This window comes from Pezoporus occidentalis, unplaced genomic scaffold (assembly GCF_034315485.1).
Source record: "Pezoporus occidentalis ecotype Australia unplaced genomic scaffold, CSIRO_AGI_Poc_V1 ctg5, whole genome shotgun sequence".
NCBI lineage: Eukaryota > Metazoa > Chordata > Aves > Psittaciformes > Psittacidae > Pezoporus > Pezoporus occidentalis.
The window spans coordinates 9,404,416-9,421,813 of record NW_026915835.1 but is presented as its reverse complement, the minus strand read 5'-3'; the positions used below and the strand labels follow the sequence as shown (position 1 = coordinate 9,421,813).

Below are 17,398 nucleotides of genomic sequence, written 5' to 3'. Positions count from 1 at the left end.
TTAGGGGAATATTAAGGGAAATTACTGTATACTTTACAATAGTCCTATGGTTTGCTCCCTACACATTGACTTACGGCCACAGCTAGAGACACATTTTCTGTAGGCTACATGAACCTCCCTACTCATTTCTTTTAATAAGCAGGTCTATTGTCTGTTAGGTCATCAGCCATGTAAAATAAGAGTTCTGGATCACCAGTCAAGGTATTGCAGTGTGTAATGCCTTTCTTTGGACCTGAATAGATTAATTCTGTGACTGACACTTAAAATCAGAAGCAGGAGTCTACTGTCTACATCTAATAATATTTTAGATGTCACAGAGCATGTTACCTGCAAAGGCTGACAGATTGACAAAGGACTGTTATTCATTCTTCCACAGCCGCTGAAGTTCAGATGAAATAGCTGACAGTCCTTTAAAAGAATCTGGCTGCCTGTGTTTAGGTAACTGCAAAGCAATTTTCATACATTTGTATATATGTGTCTCTCAGGAAGATACCACCCCATAGACTCTGGAAACTAAATTTTCCTGCTTCCTGGCTTTCATCTGCTTCTCTGAAAATGATTTTGTCTCCCCGATAGATTTCCTATGAGATCTACAAATCTACCAGACTGTACATATATGCTGCCATATCCAATTAAAACCCACTCTAATTTCATAGTAAGCAGAATATAGGGATCAAGCATCTAGAGGTAATACTCAATTGCCTAAACATAAACATTGAGAGTCTGACAAAGTTCTGATTCCTTAGGGTATCCAAGATATCCATATGGGTCTGGCAGATATGGCACAAAATCTCCATAAGCATTGCACTCTTGTGATCTGATATCACTGAGGTCACAGAATCATTTAGGTGGGAGTATACCACAGGTCTGTAGTCCAACGTCCTACTGACAGTTGGGTCAGCTATGAGGTTAGACCAAGTTGCTTAGTCCAGTGAGATCTTATACAGCATCTCAATAGCCAGTAGAAATGTCTACAGACAAATGAATCAAATACTCAAAATTTAAACTTAAAGCCTTCTTCCTTGGAAACATTATAGAATATTCTTTCTGCTGTATGCACTGAGCATCCGTTCTGATAATTATTGGTTATAAGGTTTTATGCCAATTGTCATTATCTAGATTATTAATCTTTAAATTTGCCAGCAATGCAGAAAACAGATCCAAAACTTGCACAAGCAAGTTCTTTCAGTTTTTTTTTTGTTTGGTTGGTTGGTTGTTTTTTTGTTTGCTTTTTGTTTTGTTGAGGGAAGAAATGGACTATGCCCGATCCATTGTGAACCCAGCATAAGACGCTTTATTGTGTGACAAGCCCATATTTATATAATTCTACTTCCTTTACACGTGATCAAGCATTCTTTGATTGGTCACCTCACATCCCTTTTATAGCGTACTAAGTGCTAAGCAGTAACTTTCCACTCTTTTACTCCCTTATCCCGATTTAGCAACACTACTAAGGGTTACAAATATTCACACTGTTTGGTCTGTCTTTGAGATGCACATCCTGCTTTATCTTGCAGACCGCCTGCTTTGTTTTGCTAACCCATCTTTACCCTTTATATTTCTCTTTATAGTTCCCAAGGCTTAGGCCTGAGCAGGGCATTAACACCTGGTGTTTTCTTCATGGTTCCCAAGGCTTGAGCCCATCCAGGGCAACAGCACCTGGTATTTTCTTTACTGTTCCCAAGGCTCAAGCTGGGCCAGGGCAATAATGCCTGGATCCATTTGTCCTGGGTTCAGCAGTAGCAGTCATTTGACACCATTTCATTAACTATTTCTATCCGTCACCGACATTTTGTTTTGTTTGTTTTTTTGTTGTTGTTGTTGTGGGTTTTTTGTGCCATGATTATTATTATTATTATTATTATTATCATCATGATTGTCATCGTCATCATTTATTTTGGGCTTTTCCTGTTATTAGGGCTTCTGGGTTTGTTTTGCTGGTGGTGGTTGTTTAGTTTAGTTTGAGTTTAGAAATAAGGGGTATACCTGGAAGTATTACATAAAATACTGTGGACTGTTGTTACATTACATGACCGCACATTCAAGATGCTTGCAAAGAGATGCCTTCTGGATCGTCTCAGAGTTGCAATGGAAAACACTGAAGTAAGTCAAGCTGTAGCCTACAAGAGAATACTTAATTTTTTTCAGTGTCTTCAGTAAAAGAAAGTAAGATTGCAGTCTTAAGGGATGGTGAAACAGTGATCTAAAAGTTGCCTTAAGTCTTTTAAAAATCAACTAAATACTTACTTTCCTGATCTTCCAAGAGCAATGCAAACCTCTGTATTCTACAGTCAAGTGATATGATATCCATTTTGTGATCTTCTCTCATTGCATGGTATTACTTTTCTAGGAATTTCTAGCATTTTTGATTCATGATCGTGTCATTTACAGATATTGGCTGACCTAGAAAACCATGCGCTTTTTAAGGATGACCTAGAATGCCAGAAGCTTATTCTGGAAGCCATGAAATACCACCTTTTACCAGAGAGAAGAACTCTCATGCAAAGTCCAAGAACTAAACCTAGAAAATCTACAGTTGGGACACTTTATGCTGTTGGAGGAATGGATAACAACAAAGGTATTAGAGGATATCTGTTACTTTATAAAAGTTATATTTTGCATTTTCTTCAGTAGAAAATAGTAAAATAACTTTCTATTTCAAGGCTGGGGTGGGGGTATCTAAATCAGTCAAGAAATGCTGCCAGGACTTTTGGTCCAATGAAGAGCTACTAATATTTAAGGAAAAGTATAATATTGTTCATTCTTTGTTCAAAATTATTATAGTCTCAAGAAATAATTTTAACAAAATATCTAGTTACTTTTGTTTAAAATATTTTTAGCTTTCTAGAAATTATGTTTCATTTATAACTTAACCAAATATGTACGCACCTTTTCTAATCAATTAAAAAGTTTGGTATGCAGTGTATTACATCCTTAAGTATCTGTCTGAAATAGTATAGTTTTTAATGCATAAATTTGTTAATCTTTTAGAGAAAAAACCTAGAGAACTAGCTTAAACTAGGTTGCTACTTAGTCAGCAGGTAAAGGAAAGTAAAATTATCCCTATCTTACTGTGAAGAAAAGTAGGAAGAAGTGGAAATGTTATAAAAGTATTTTGTGGTTACTTGTGGTATTATGATGATGTGCTTTTATTGATGTAAGAAGTCTAATCCACTGATTCCTTGGGTGGAATGAAGTAAAATACTTGAATTAAAAGCTAGCTGTGTTATAAGCCTGTATACTCAGAGAGGCTTTACTTTTTTCTTTTTCTTAACATTCACTAGAAGTTCCACAGTACCTTACATTTTGATGTTCATATTTATACTGAAGAATATGCCTTTAGAACCATCAATTAAAATATAAACTAAACTATACTTTAAAACAAAATAAAATTAGATCAGTATTTGAGAATTCTGTTTCTAGGTGTAGTTATTGCAGTTCTTTCACTAAACAGCGGTGGCAGGCAGCATCATCTGAAAAAAGACATTGCATGTTTTTCAAATAAAGGTACAGCAATGACAAACATGTATGACATCTGTGCTGCTTGAAAATGAAATGTTGAAAGAATAGGAAAATGCTGGAGAAAGAACCAATATGCATATCTTATTGTAGATGCGGATTATATTTGTCCTTTAAGCATTTCTAAATGTTTGTGTAGCTAAATGTTAGGTATGAATTTGCAAAGGATAGTTTTTAGATCATAAGATACTAGAAGTACAAATTTCCTCTTACTTAGGAAAAATGACAACAAACACTAAGTATTCAGGCAGTGGACATGACCATTAACCCAATTTAGGTGCAGCTGCATTTGTTCTAGTTTACTATACAGATCTGTTCCTTGTTCATACAGGAAAATAAAAATAGAAATATGTAGGAAGACAGTGCAGAGTGTAGCACTGTTGCAGCAACACCACGCAGTCTGTTTTGCAGATTCAGGTCAGGGAGAAGCAGCTTTTCTGTAGCTGCAGGAGAGAACAGCATGTGACAGAGGTTCAGCTCTCTGTGGATGAGACTGAAAAGAAAAGAATCACGGCTTATAAACATTTACAGCAGATAAAAACTGTTTTGAGATAGGGCCTGGCATGGCACAGCAGTATGTACACAGTAGGAGCTTATATTACAGCCAATGTAATGTGTATTTCTAATAACTGAGGATCTGCCTCAGCTGAGGATCATGCAGACTCAACTTGCATCTGCTCATCTCATACCTCTTGTGATGCTGCTGCGTCCTTGACTATCATCTGTGTTCAGTGAGTCTTGCTTCCACATGTCAATGCAGGAGACCTGAGTGCTAGTCACATGTTTTGAAGACATGCTGAGTTCATAAAGCACTCCTCAATATTTGATCTGTGAGATGATGCTGACACTGTATTATCTCTCCTCAATAATTTATTTTTTTTTTCCTCACAACTTTTTCCACTGAAATGCTGACCTGAATGATTGCAATTCACAATGATGTATTTTGATTGTGATTCACAATGATTACCTCCTGGTGTTTGCTACCAAATATGAAGCATTTGCATATAGAACTATATGAGCTAAGCAAGTTAGCACTTTATTAGCTAGCATACAAAACAGGGGGTAAATGCTAGTATTATGAAAGTATTTTAAGGTTATGTGGCCCATCATGTAAAAAGTATCCTAGCATGCTAAATCAAGCTTATTTTGAAATCTGTTCTATAGTTAACTCCTTTCCCATAAAAAAAATAAGTAATAATTAAACTCCACCAGCCAGTGACTGGAATTATGCCTGATGTGAAAAGTTAATGCAGCACAGTACTAACTGGATAGAATTAAAAGGAATAAAGTTAGATTATTTTGTAATTTTAATTTCCTAAATGTACAAACCCACTTTTAAGTCTCTGTTTCCACACACCTTTGTTTATTTATTCATTTAATTTGAAAGGCATACATAAGAAACATTTTTTTTCTGTATATTTACACTAATAGAATGAGATGTGTGAGATTAGAAGTATATGCTTCTAACAATGTTCCATGCGCCTTACCCATTCATAACATCACTCTGACTTCTGTAATTTGGATTAGCAGGATTTAATCCTCTGGTACTGTGCAAAAGCTAACTAAGTGCACATACAGAGGAGGATCCTAGACTGAAATAAGTGAGTAAATGTAAGTAATGAATATAAGCAGTTTCTAAGAATGGTAAAACACTGATTTCTTGTGGCCATCTTGGAATCTCAAATGCAGAATAAAAGCCATGTGATAGAATATGGTGTATATGGTCTATGTTAGATAGTGATATGGAAAATTATGAGTAAAATGTACTTTCACAGAAAGAAATGATTGGTATAAATAGTTAAGTAATGCTATATTGATGGCAGAATACTGACTGGTCTCTCATGAAGTGTTCTGACCTCACTACTTAGCAGATAACCTAATAAGGGACAAGGAGAATCTGCAGAAAAAGAAAGCAAAAGAAAATGAATGTGTCAGAGTAACCATGATCCAAAACCACTGGTATATATTACTTTTAGAATAGCCCTAGATTAGTTCATCAATGTCCAAGATTAGTTCATTTACTGAATCACAGTTTTCAAGTAAATACAAGTTAAAAAAGTATTGAAAAATTACATGAGCAAGAATCTCTTCCATAAAATTGTGACAGATCATTACAAAGAGGGGGAACTGTTGATTTACAGAAACACTGATATTAAATGTGTGTTTTTCATTAACCTTGTAACTAGACATAGAACCTATCGCAAAAATTGTTCTGATAGCAAATTGGCAAGGTGCTTCACTGGTCTATATCAAGCAATACTGAAAGTTCTGTCATTGCTATTTAGATATTTTGGTGGAAAGATATTCCAGTTCTCTCTCCCCATAGGAATGGGGTGAGAATTGGTAGAACAGAAGTGAGAAAACTCATGAGTTGAGATAAACCAGTTTAATTGATAAAGCTAAAGCTGCACGCACACAAGCAAAGTGAAACAAGCAATTCATTCACTACTTCCCATTGGCAGGGAAATGTTAGCAATCTCCAGGAAAGCAGAACTCCATCACAATTACCTGGGAAGGCAAACACCATCAATCCAAACATCTCCCAGTTTACATTATGACACTCTGTGGTATGGAATATCCCTTTGGTTAGTTCAGGTCAGGTGTCCTGTGTCTGTTCCCTCCGGACCCCTCTTCACTGTCAGATCCTTCCTTTCTACTCAGCACTGATGAGGCTACACCTGGAGTGATGTGTGCAGTTCTAAGAGAGATAAGGAGAACGAACTGCAAGATAACGTTTTCCCTTCGAACATCAGGAAACATTTTTTACTGTGAGGGTGGATGAGCCTGTGACCCTGCACAGAGAGGTTGTGGAGACTCTGACTTTGGAGATATTAAAAAAAACTGTCAGACAAGATTCTGGACAACTAAACATTCAGATGTCCCTGTTTGAGCATGGGGTTGGACCAGATAACATCAGGAAGTCCTTTCCAACCTCAGCTGTTCTGTGAGTCTGTAACATATAGCATAACCATAGGTGGAGCTTGGTTAGCTACTTCACCAGAGGAATACGAAATAAACTGGCTAATGACTAATGAGATAATTAGATGTAGAAATCGCACCAAAAATCTCTTATCCAATCCTTGTAGCTATTAACATTATTATTTGTTTCTTTTTGTTCCTGTGAATTTCAATATGTTCCAGAACACAGCCTCATAGACCAGTTTGCAGTTACAGTACCTCAATTTACCTGGGCATTTCTGAATAGACAAAAAAAAAAAAAATAATCCAGATTGTAAAGCCATCTGGTAATTTTTCAGTACTTATTTTACTTCACTTTATCTCTGGCATTTTTTCAGTGCAGTTAACTTGTGAAATTGCTGATTCACTTTATGGTTTGAAATAAAGAGAAGATCCTGAAGTGATCTATTTTGAAGCCTCCACAGCCTTAATGTAATGGAAAAGCCAAAGATATCACACAGAGGATAAATTTCATTATCCCACAGACTACCCACATTGCTGATCTATTGTCCTTGTATTCACAGCTCTTGGTACAGCCTATGGAGTCAAACAGAAATGAAAGAGGTTGCTGCCTTCATGGAAATATTGGGAGGATTATTCCCCCAAGAACATCCGTGTGTCCCTCCTCATTACTTCCCTGCTGCTCATTCTATTTTCTGATATTTCCAGTGAAGGTATTTTATCACTGATGAAAGTACATACATGCACAAAAAAAGGAAGCCTTGTATACGATCTAGAGAAGACACATGCATGGAACCTCTACATTGTCTTAGCTTTTTCCGTACACTAATTTATGTTCTCTGATCGTCCAAATTTTATTGATAATTGTTACTACTGGGATTGGCTTTGAAGTAAACTAAATAGTTTATTCCAGCACAAATCCTGCATGTTCTGGGGACAGTTTACTGCTGGAAGCACCCTCAATAGTCAGTGTGGATAGGACTTCAAATGTTTGCACCTCCTGCCCTGTGCAGTCCTCCAGCTCCGTCTTGCACTTTCAGCCACCTAATAAATCTTCATGCCAAATTCTAGGAAATGCTCCAGAAGGCTGTAGTTTCAGTCATAAGATCCAAGTAAGCTTCAGTTCAGCTCTTGCCTTATTTTAACAGTCTGAATTGAAAAACCAAACACACATATCACTTTGGACTACAGAAGGCACCATATAGGGAACTCGGCGGATACCAGGCATTAGCTGGCTCTTATCCATTGAAGTTTTGGTTAACACCCTTTAGAACAGGTTTACGTTAGAGGACAGTAATTGCAGCAAAACAGAATCTCCCAGGAACTGAGCCAACAGGTAAGCAGTGTGGATAAGCATCTGTATAGCTATAATGATAAACAATAAAAGGCTTATAAATAATGGGAAATTGGTGCTGTTGCAGAGCCAAACTGCTCAGTTCCCATTTTTAAACCAAATCATGATGAAAGCAGCTTATTCATTTACTTATGATACCTAATTAGCTGACAATCAGACAAACTGTTTAGGATAATATCAGTTATGCAATAGATAAACCGCAATACTGGACGCTAATATGAATTAGCTTTTTCAAATTTCTGAACAACTTTCTTGAGCAAATTCCCAAACAGTTCTAGTCACACACATGCACACGCAACCCAGATACATGCACCCATTCCTTCAAGGATCATGCAGGTCACCATCATCACCCCTCCAGTGATGGAACTCCACTTGGGTGTACACCCATCCTGCAGTAGATGCAATTGCCCCAGTATTTGCTGTTGTCCACACATAGAACTGCTTTTTATTGTTAACACCTTATTTACACAATTTCCAGTGGGTACAGAACTGCTTCTAAAGAAGAGGCATGTGTGTTGTTGATGAGCAAAGGTAGACTCGCATACTGCATGACATACTACTAATAAAAGGGACTTCTGTCAATTTTAGACTAGATAAAAACATTCAATAAAACATGAATGTTTTATGTTGTAAAACATAAAACTATATTGTAAAACAAACCACCTAACACTAACATCATTACCTAAAATCACTGTCAAAAATCTGGCAGTTCTGATACTCTTTAAAACATAAATATTATTAGAAAAACTTGCAGCAGTTTTAGAGAATTCTGAATTCTGATCCCACTTAATAACTAAATTCCAAAAGATTTTCTGATATTTGTTCATATCACTTTATAGCAGATCCTAATGTTTTTGGTTGCTGGTTTTTTTTTACTAATTTTTTTTTTTTTATGTACAATTTTTGGAGTGCTTAAAGGAATTTCTTACATTCTAAGTGAAGAATAGTGAACTGTTCCCTTGTTTTCTGTATAGCTCTTTCTTTACCAAGAGATTATCCTCAGTAGATCCATCAGTAACCTGTTTAGGTCACATTTGTTCCACTTGAGTAGCCATCTTTTCAGTTCAAAATGTAATGTTGCAGATCACTAGATCAAGGTCATCATTTTGCACCTACTCACAGCAGCATCTCTAAATCTTAAACAAAATGGTCAGAGTACAAGTCAGCAACAACTTTAGTATAGCAAAATCAGCAGAAAGTCTTACAGGGAAAAAAAAAAGGAGAAAATTTGTCATGATAAATGTGGAACTTACTACCCCCCTTCTTCATGGGTTTAAGTATTGAATCATAAAATCATTAAAAAAAAGTTCCTTTATGGCTGAAATGTCTACACTGAAAGGTGTACACAAAGGTTGTTTCTGGGTCAAGGGGAGATGTTAAGGCATTTGTGTCTGTTTCTGAAGCAATTTTCACTTCGTTTATATCAGAGTTCCTGCAGTTATACTTAACTGAAATTAATACAGTGCTCTTATAGTCTCAGACATTCTTCGTGAAGTTTATCTGACTTCATGTGGCCTACATCTACTTGATAACATCTTTGGAAGACAGGTTCTACATATTTCTGCATTTGACTTAAAACACTGAGTTGCAAGCAGTATTTTAATACATTTACTCTTTTTCATTACATATATATATATATAATGACCTTGCTATACATATATTTAGTCTTAAATCAACTATGAAAAATAATGTGAATGATAATCTGTTTTATACTAAATTATTGATTTAAAAATCATTAGCAAGGAAATGTAATATGCTTAACTTCAGAAAAAAAGAGTAGGTATAATAGAAAGATAACTAAAAGATCACTTGAAAAGGTCTCACCAAAACAATTTCACAATTTCACAGGCTTTCAAGTTAAAACTAAACCAAAAAATAGATATTTGTATTTTGCAATGGTGTACAGATTTGTAGGTGAAGGTAAACTTAGTAGATCTAGTACTTTACTGTTTCATCAGAAATATTGGATGGTAGAAACATGGACACCCTGTTCCATACATACTGGAGTTGTCAGCAGCACTTAAACTGTCATGCAAAACTACCCTGATCATTCTAAAGTTTTCTTTGTAGGTCTCTCATTATCACATAAACCTTGATTAATCAGGGCTTATAATGCCCATGATAGAGCACACAATATGCAGAACTAATCTAATCCAGTACCCCACTGAATAATAAGTAGAATTTCAGTTAGGGAAAAAAAAAAAGTATCCAGAATATCAAGAAAAATCCTTCACTTCTAATTGGAGATAATTTGTACTACCACAGTCATAGTATAGGTTTTAAATTTACCATGCAAATAGCTATTAAATGAATCCTGTTTCACCTCTCAATGTTTTCTTCCATACACTCTGTCTTCAGTACTACTCATTGAAATAACTCAGACATTTCTAGAGATCTGTCCATCTGAAAGATAGGGGCTTGTGCATGTATGTGTAAATAGGAGAAATGGTGAGTGCATAGTATGTTTATTATAAGATCCTCAATATTCTATGTATTTGCTTTTGTTTAATCTTTCAAATTCATATCCAAAATGTTAAAAAGCATCTAATAAATCATGATCTTCTTTTTCATCATTAAATGACTAAAAAACACTGGAGTGATACATGACTGAAATAAATTATAATACAATACATTTTAATGTAATTTAATGTAATCTTTTAATTAAGTTAGCAGTATTTTAATTCGGGCTTAGTGTGTTTTACTTATACTGTGGTATCCCGTCTGTTTTGTTTTATAGGTAAATATGTCTATCTCTGCACAACTAACACATACAATGCACCCAAAAAATGAATAATGTATTTTTGCTATTTTTTTATTTGTATTTTTGTATTAAACCTGTATCTCCTGTTTCCCTAAGAAAATATACCATGGTATCTTTTCTGTTCCTTCCATCCCCCTATTCTTGGGAAATTAGATTTTTTCCATTTTTCTGAAATATTTAATTAGAATTACTTTAGTTTGCCCATGGAGACTAGAAAAAATAGTTGTCTACAGATTTCTAACACTGGTAAGTCATCCTATCACAGCCTGTATAGGCTGGGGTAGGAAGCATTAACCAACATTGGTCATTTCTTCGAGTTTGTACAGTTTGGAAGTTGCTTCAGTTTGGAGTTGGCTCTGCTGGCTGCCATCTACAAGTGATGGCAGAGAGAAGAAAGCTTCCTGAGCCCAGCTGGCATGTGATGCTGTCACCTTTTGCTTGTTACTGCAACCAGCATCTCGCTGTCTGTTTTTCCACAGCGCCACACCGTGGTGGTTTAAAATAAGTCGTTTGACTCTAGTTTGTGAAAATCAGTAAGAGGGTTTCTTCCCTGTTTCTGCTAGATGCATATGTCCAAGGAATATTCTAGAGTCCCTCCAGACCTGGTGGCAAAGAGTGACTTGTGTTCCTGCAATCTAATTATATTAGATAATTAGATAACTAGTTTGCCGGAACAATCAAACTTGTTCAGAATTAATGACATAATGAGGCCTATGTCATAGACAGTGTTTTCATATCACAGTTTAGATGCTTAGAATTGTACAGAGGTGCTTGAGCTTAGAAAGCCTGCTAAAATCCTTTCCAAAGTAACTGTGGGATACAAGAAACTGAAGGATGGCCCCCAACATGGCAGTGAGGAGTGGACCCTGAAGTGATCGCTGCAACCAGGTGTTTCTTCCATTTTTGTTTTACTGCTCCCACTAGAATCCAGTAAAGAACAAATATGTATGAAATATAAGCATTCAGGACTTTCATCTTCTTCTGATCATCTCACCTTCATTTTACTATCTGCTTTATCATTTTCCTTTCTTTCGTCCTCCCACCCACCTCACCCTCCCTATTCCCCCCTGTTTACCTCTCTCTAGTTAAATCCAGCAAATAAACACATGGCCACAGAACTAACCAATATTTGCTGTTATCAAATTGTTTATTTTTGTATGCCTTCTTCAGCCTAAGTCTGGTTTTCAGTCTGTAGTATATTTAGTTGATTTTTACTTTTTTTTTTTCATTGTCTAACTAAATGGGACCTATTTGTGAGCAGTTCTATGCATACTAACGCAGTAAACATAAGGTAGATTTTTTTTCCTATACTTCTGGCAGTTTTCAGTGGCACCTGAGAAAATCATAACTTCCTGTATCTGTGGAACAGAGACTTAATCTAAGACATTGGGGCCTCCTATAGAGCTATCACTGTTATGTGTGCCCATGCTATGCAGCTGTACCATGAAAAGACTCCTATGAAATTATAGACCCTTCATGACCTGTAGACAAGTTGGACCATGTATGGCCTCTCTCTATCCGTTGTTTCCTGTTTCCTGCTTTCTTTCTGATACCATGCTAGTTTAATAAGGGACTTGCATTTCTTCTTTTTCCAATCACTTAAATATCTATCAGTTTGCAGAGATCAAGTGTGGTAGTTGATATGACAACTGAGAAAAGGACATGATTTCTGCTAAAACCAAAACCAAGCAAAGAACATATTTAAAGGTGAATGAGGGACTAAAATTGCATCAGCTTTCTACTGACAAGTAGAAAGATGAAACATCAGTAAAAAAATGAAGTACATACAAAGGTTAAGTTTAACGTGACTCATAATTTACTGTTAATTGCTTGCTGATTACTTTCTGTGAAGGCAGATATCCATCATAATCACTTTGACCCACATAATCGCATACTTATAATACCACTGACCACCTAAATTCTGTGGGTGTTCGCTATTGAAGGTATATATATCAAAAAATGCCCCTTACAGAAAATACCTGCCATATTTCATATATATCTGAAATTCTTATATTGTTTTACTCACATAAGTACAGTCGTGATCTGTGGTTACCGCCCCACTACCCTTTTAAGTGAAAAACTTCTTTTATAAACATCCATTATTAGTTTGTTATTATCCAAAGATTTTAGGAAAGCAAGTTTCACTTGCATTCATGATGGCAAAGGCTGTAACTTGGCATGTTATTGCATGTTTAAGGATGTATTTATAACTAGTATACTTTCCTAGAATTTTGTGCAGTGAGATTTTGTTGCAATTTTCTGATGCACTTTGACAAGTCAGTTGGATTGATGAGTCACTCATTTTCTGACTGTTCATCTTGTTTCGATTGCTCTAGTCACTCCAGTATATCAGGGACTAGACACCAACACCCACTATCAATGTTAGAAGAAAAAAATTGCAACTCTTATAATCCCTGTTATTATCATCTCTAGAATAGAGACTTAAAAATAGACAAATAATCTGTTCTGCTTTCCCTGTTTACAGATAAAAATTGATATGTATGTTAAAAAATATATGCATGTACCTCTGTATAAAATGTATTCATTTTATATATATATAAAAATGTGTGTGTATATATATATATATATATAATATTAATCTAAAGTCATGGTTACATTGAAGTTCTCACCTGATAAAAAAATGTAGTGATGCTAGCCAGTGATGCTATCTGACAGATTTATATGGTATACCTCTATTTTGATGTTGCATTTCACCTTAGCATCACTTCCTTACTTTCAGGCTCTACCCTGACAAATGTCTGATGTCCTACTACAGTGGAGTGCACATTGCAGTTCACAAAGTGGCTCTCATTTCTTTGAAATTGTTTCCTGACAGTATGACAGGACTATTGCAGGGCACAAGCTTACTGTCTTTACAGCAGCTGGTGCATGCTGTGGCCACAGTCCGAGGGAGCTGGTATTAGAGGTTTAGTTGGACAATCTTATGATGTTATTCCAGTTTGTAACCTAAATTTCTCGCTTTTAGAAAGAAGGGTTTCTGGAAAAGGTTGTGGATAAGGAAGAACCCTGGTGCTTATCCAATTCTAGTCCAAGGAGGGGACTGGACCATGAAGAGAGATGAGAGATATATCGTAGAATCATAGAATCATAGAATAGTTAGGGTTGGAAAGGACCTTAAGATCATCTAGTTCCAACCCCCCTGCCATGGGCAGGGACACATCACTAAACCATGCCACCCAAGGTTTTGTCCAGCCTGGCCTTGAACACTGCCAGGGATGGAGCATTCACAACTTCCCTGGGCAACCCATTCCAGTGCCTCACCACCCTAACAGGAAAGATTTTCCTCCTTATATCCAATCTAAACTTCCCCTATTTAATTTTTAATCCATTACCTCTTGTCCTATCACTACAGTCCCTAGTGAAGAGTCCCTCCCCAGCATTCCTATAGACCCCCTTCAGATACTGGAAGGCTGCTATGAGGTCTCCCCGCAGCCTTCTCCTCTCCAGGCTGAACAGCCCCAACTTTCTCAGCCTATCTCCATATGGGAGGTGCTCCAGTCCCCTGATCATCCTTGTGGCCCTTCTCTGGACTTGTTCCAACAGTTCCATGACCTTTTTATATTGAGGACACCAGAACTGCACACAATACTCCAGGTGAGGTCTCACAACAGCAGAGTAGAGGGGCTGGATCACCTCCTTCGACCTGCTGGTCACACTCCTTTTGATGCAGCCCAGGATACAGTTGGCTTTCTGGGCTGCGAGCGCACACTGAAGCTGGCTTATGTTTATTTTCACATTGACCAACACCCCCAAGTCTTTCTCCACAGGGCTGCTCTGAATCTCTTCTCTAATATTGATATGGATATTACTAAAGAAACAGTTTGGTTGATCAGTGTCAGGAAGAAGATTTACAAGGCTTATTCAGAAAATGAATGCTGAAGTCTGGCAGTTGCCCAAAGTTAATGTTAAGAAAGAGTCCAGCTAGTATGAGGACAAGATTAAGATGAGAAACATCCTATACTAAAACCAAATGTGGCCTTCTGCCGCTCTAAGGCAAAAACCCCTGTAATAGGATTTTCAAGATGTCTCTGAAGATCAAGCCTCTGGAAAAGCTCTGCCTGTCACTGTGCATTACAGGAACGCACACAATTTTTTCTCACCAAAGCAGCCTAATATGTAACCTGCTAAGGAGGTGAATGTGAGCTCCTGGAGATTTTTTTTGCGTCTTAAGGTATCCTCTGCAGTCAAGCATGCCTGTAACAGGAATCAAAATGCTGTGAATGTTTCTCTGTATACTTTGAAGAGAGGACAATGATCTCTGCATAAATCTCCAATCATCTCTCCACAAATCATGCCCCTTATTTTGCACCCTCCAGGGGACCATGTGGTGTCAGTTCCAAATTGCTGAGACTGAAGCACAGAAGATATGTAGATCAGGATCAAAAAGGCTGCAAGAGTGCTGTGTATTGTGAAGTGAAAAAGTGCTTGCTAACTTACTTTTTCACTTCCACTCAGTTCATCTGGGTTTCTCTAGTAAAGGACTGTTTTCTTGTAAAATTCCTATTCCCTGTAATTTTTGACACCTCATCAGCCTCTTTGTCTTCTGAAAGCTTTGTTTCTAAAATCACACTCTCCAAAGAAAAATAAACTTTGGAGAGGTTTGTCTGTTATGGGAATCTTAATCCTCTGTATGCTACAGTCAAGGAACAGCCAACCACAACGAAGGATATGGAATTAATAGACTTTTGCACAAATTTTGGCCAGTTTTCATCCCCAGTCTGAAGGTCAAGAGGCTGTTGAATATGAGCCAGCTTTGTGCTCAGGTAGCTTGTATTAGCAGAACTAGGGAAGTATAGGGAAGCCTCACCTGTACCTGGCACTGGTGAGGCTGCACCTGGAATACTTGTATTCACTTCCAGGCCCCTCGCTACAGGGAAGAAACGGAGTTCCTGGAGTGTGTCCAAAGAAGAGCAGCAAACCTGGTGAAGGGTTTTTCTATTTTTTTAGCTGGAAGAGAGTTAATTTTCTTCCCAGGAGCTGGTGCAGTGCTGTGTTTTGGCTTTAGTCTGAGAATAATCTTGATAACACACTTGATGTTTTAGTTGCTGCTAAGTAGTGCTTACCCTAATTCAAGGACTTTTCAGTTATCTTATGCTCTGCCAGTGAGTAGGAGCACAAGAATCTGGGAGGGAACACAGCTGGGACAGGTAATCTGAACTAGCCAAAAGGATTCCACACTATAGTGTGTCATGCTTAGTATATAAGCTGGGGGGAATTTGCCAGAAGGCGCTGATCACTGCTCGAGTATGGTCTGGGCATCAGTCAGCTGATGGTGAGCAATTTTATTGTGCATCACTTGGGTTTTTGGGGGGCTTATTCCTCTCTCCAGATGATGATGATGATTATTATTATTATTGTTATTATCACCATCACCATCACCATCACCATTATCATTATTATTTTACTTTATTTCAATTCTTATACTATTCTTATCTCAACCCATGTATTTTTTATTATTCTTCTCTGATTCTTCTCCCCATCCCGTTAGGGGCAGGGAGTGAGCAAACAGCTGCATGGTACTTTGTTGCTGGTTGGGGTTATCCATAACAAGTGTCTAGAAAGTAAGTCTTATGAGGAGTGGCTGAGAAAACTGGTGTTGTTTAGTCTGGAGAAAAGGAGGTTCAGGGGAGACCTTATTGCTCTCTACAACTACCTGAAAGGTAGAGGTGGGTGTTGATGACGACCAAGCTTTTGAACTGTACTTTTTACCATGGAAATAGACAGCATTACAGAACTCATATGCTGAAGTTCTACTTTTTAACATTAATAGATTCCACATATAAAAAAATTCAAGCATGATAGCATAATTTTATTAATGTACATCATTATAATATGTCCTGCAGCACCACCAAACAAATGTATCAGATAATCTGTAATTTTGTTCTTTCAAACCAAAAGATTAATACATTCACATGGTTCTCAATTTTAAATTAGGGGCAAAAAGAAAAATAAATATGTCTCCTAATTGAATGCAAAAATTGCTTCATATATCTTATGGCTTCATGAAACTAGCAGGGGATTTAAGGCACCCAGTGGAATTGTACATTATTGCTGCTCTGCTGTGCTTATATACAAATTGAATTTAAATTAAAGCTCTTTTTAACAGTTAACAAAAATATTGCTTTCATGATGTTTGTTTGCACTTGGTTCATTGCTTTTCTATTTTCTATGAATCCTAAAAGAATTATTTCCCATGGAATTCTAACCTTATATTATAATCCAAATAGTTAGCTGTTAAAGTTTAATAATTTTGTTGATTCTTTCTTTAGGGATATTTAAACTTTGAAAATGAAGCACTCTTACGTTTATCTAGAAATAAAATGTTGGTTACATTTCAGATGAGCTATCAAGTGTTGCTTTTAAGGATTAACTTAAACTCATCTGCATTTAAATATTTGTGCTTTTGCTTTAAATTTTCCTACACTCATATTACAATTAATGGCATGCATTACATTTTCACTTTCTGAAATCTAGTTACGTTAGTTATGCTTCCTTTGTCCCTTGTTTTTGTTAATAAACTCTTCATTTTATATCTCATCTTTGTATATTTCATACAAGTTTTTTTTTAACAGCAGAGGCTTCTTAATGACTTTTTCATGATTAACTGGTAAGTTACTTTATATGTAATGCTCTTTATAGCTTTTGAGTTCATCTGTGGGAGTAATTCAAATAACTAAGTTCAGAAGGAAAAGTTTTTGACTGTGTATGGAAACATTCTTTATATATTTTGCTTGAGATTGTAAATACGTTCTGTACTTCCAGCAGAAACATGTCTGAAAAAAACCTACATATGAGTACTTAAAATAAGAAATAAATTACGGACA

The 17,398-nt window shown here is 36.6% G+C and overlaps 1 protein-coding gene across 1 annotated transcript in view; it reads left to right on the top strand.

Moving 5' to 3' along the window:
- Positions 1 to 17,398, top strand: part of KLHL1 (kelch like family member 1) — a 205,440-nt gene that overhangs the window by 159,038 nt on the left and 29,004 nt on the right. The window contains exon 6 of the mRNA XM_062636870.1: positions 2,392 to 2,578. Within this exon, the coding sequence (XP_062492854.1) occupies positions 2,392 to 2,578 (187 nt within the window). The remainder of the gene's footprint in view (positions 1 to 2,391; positions 2,579 to 17,398) is intronic.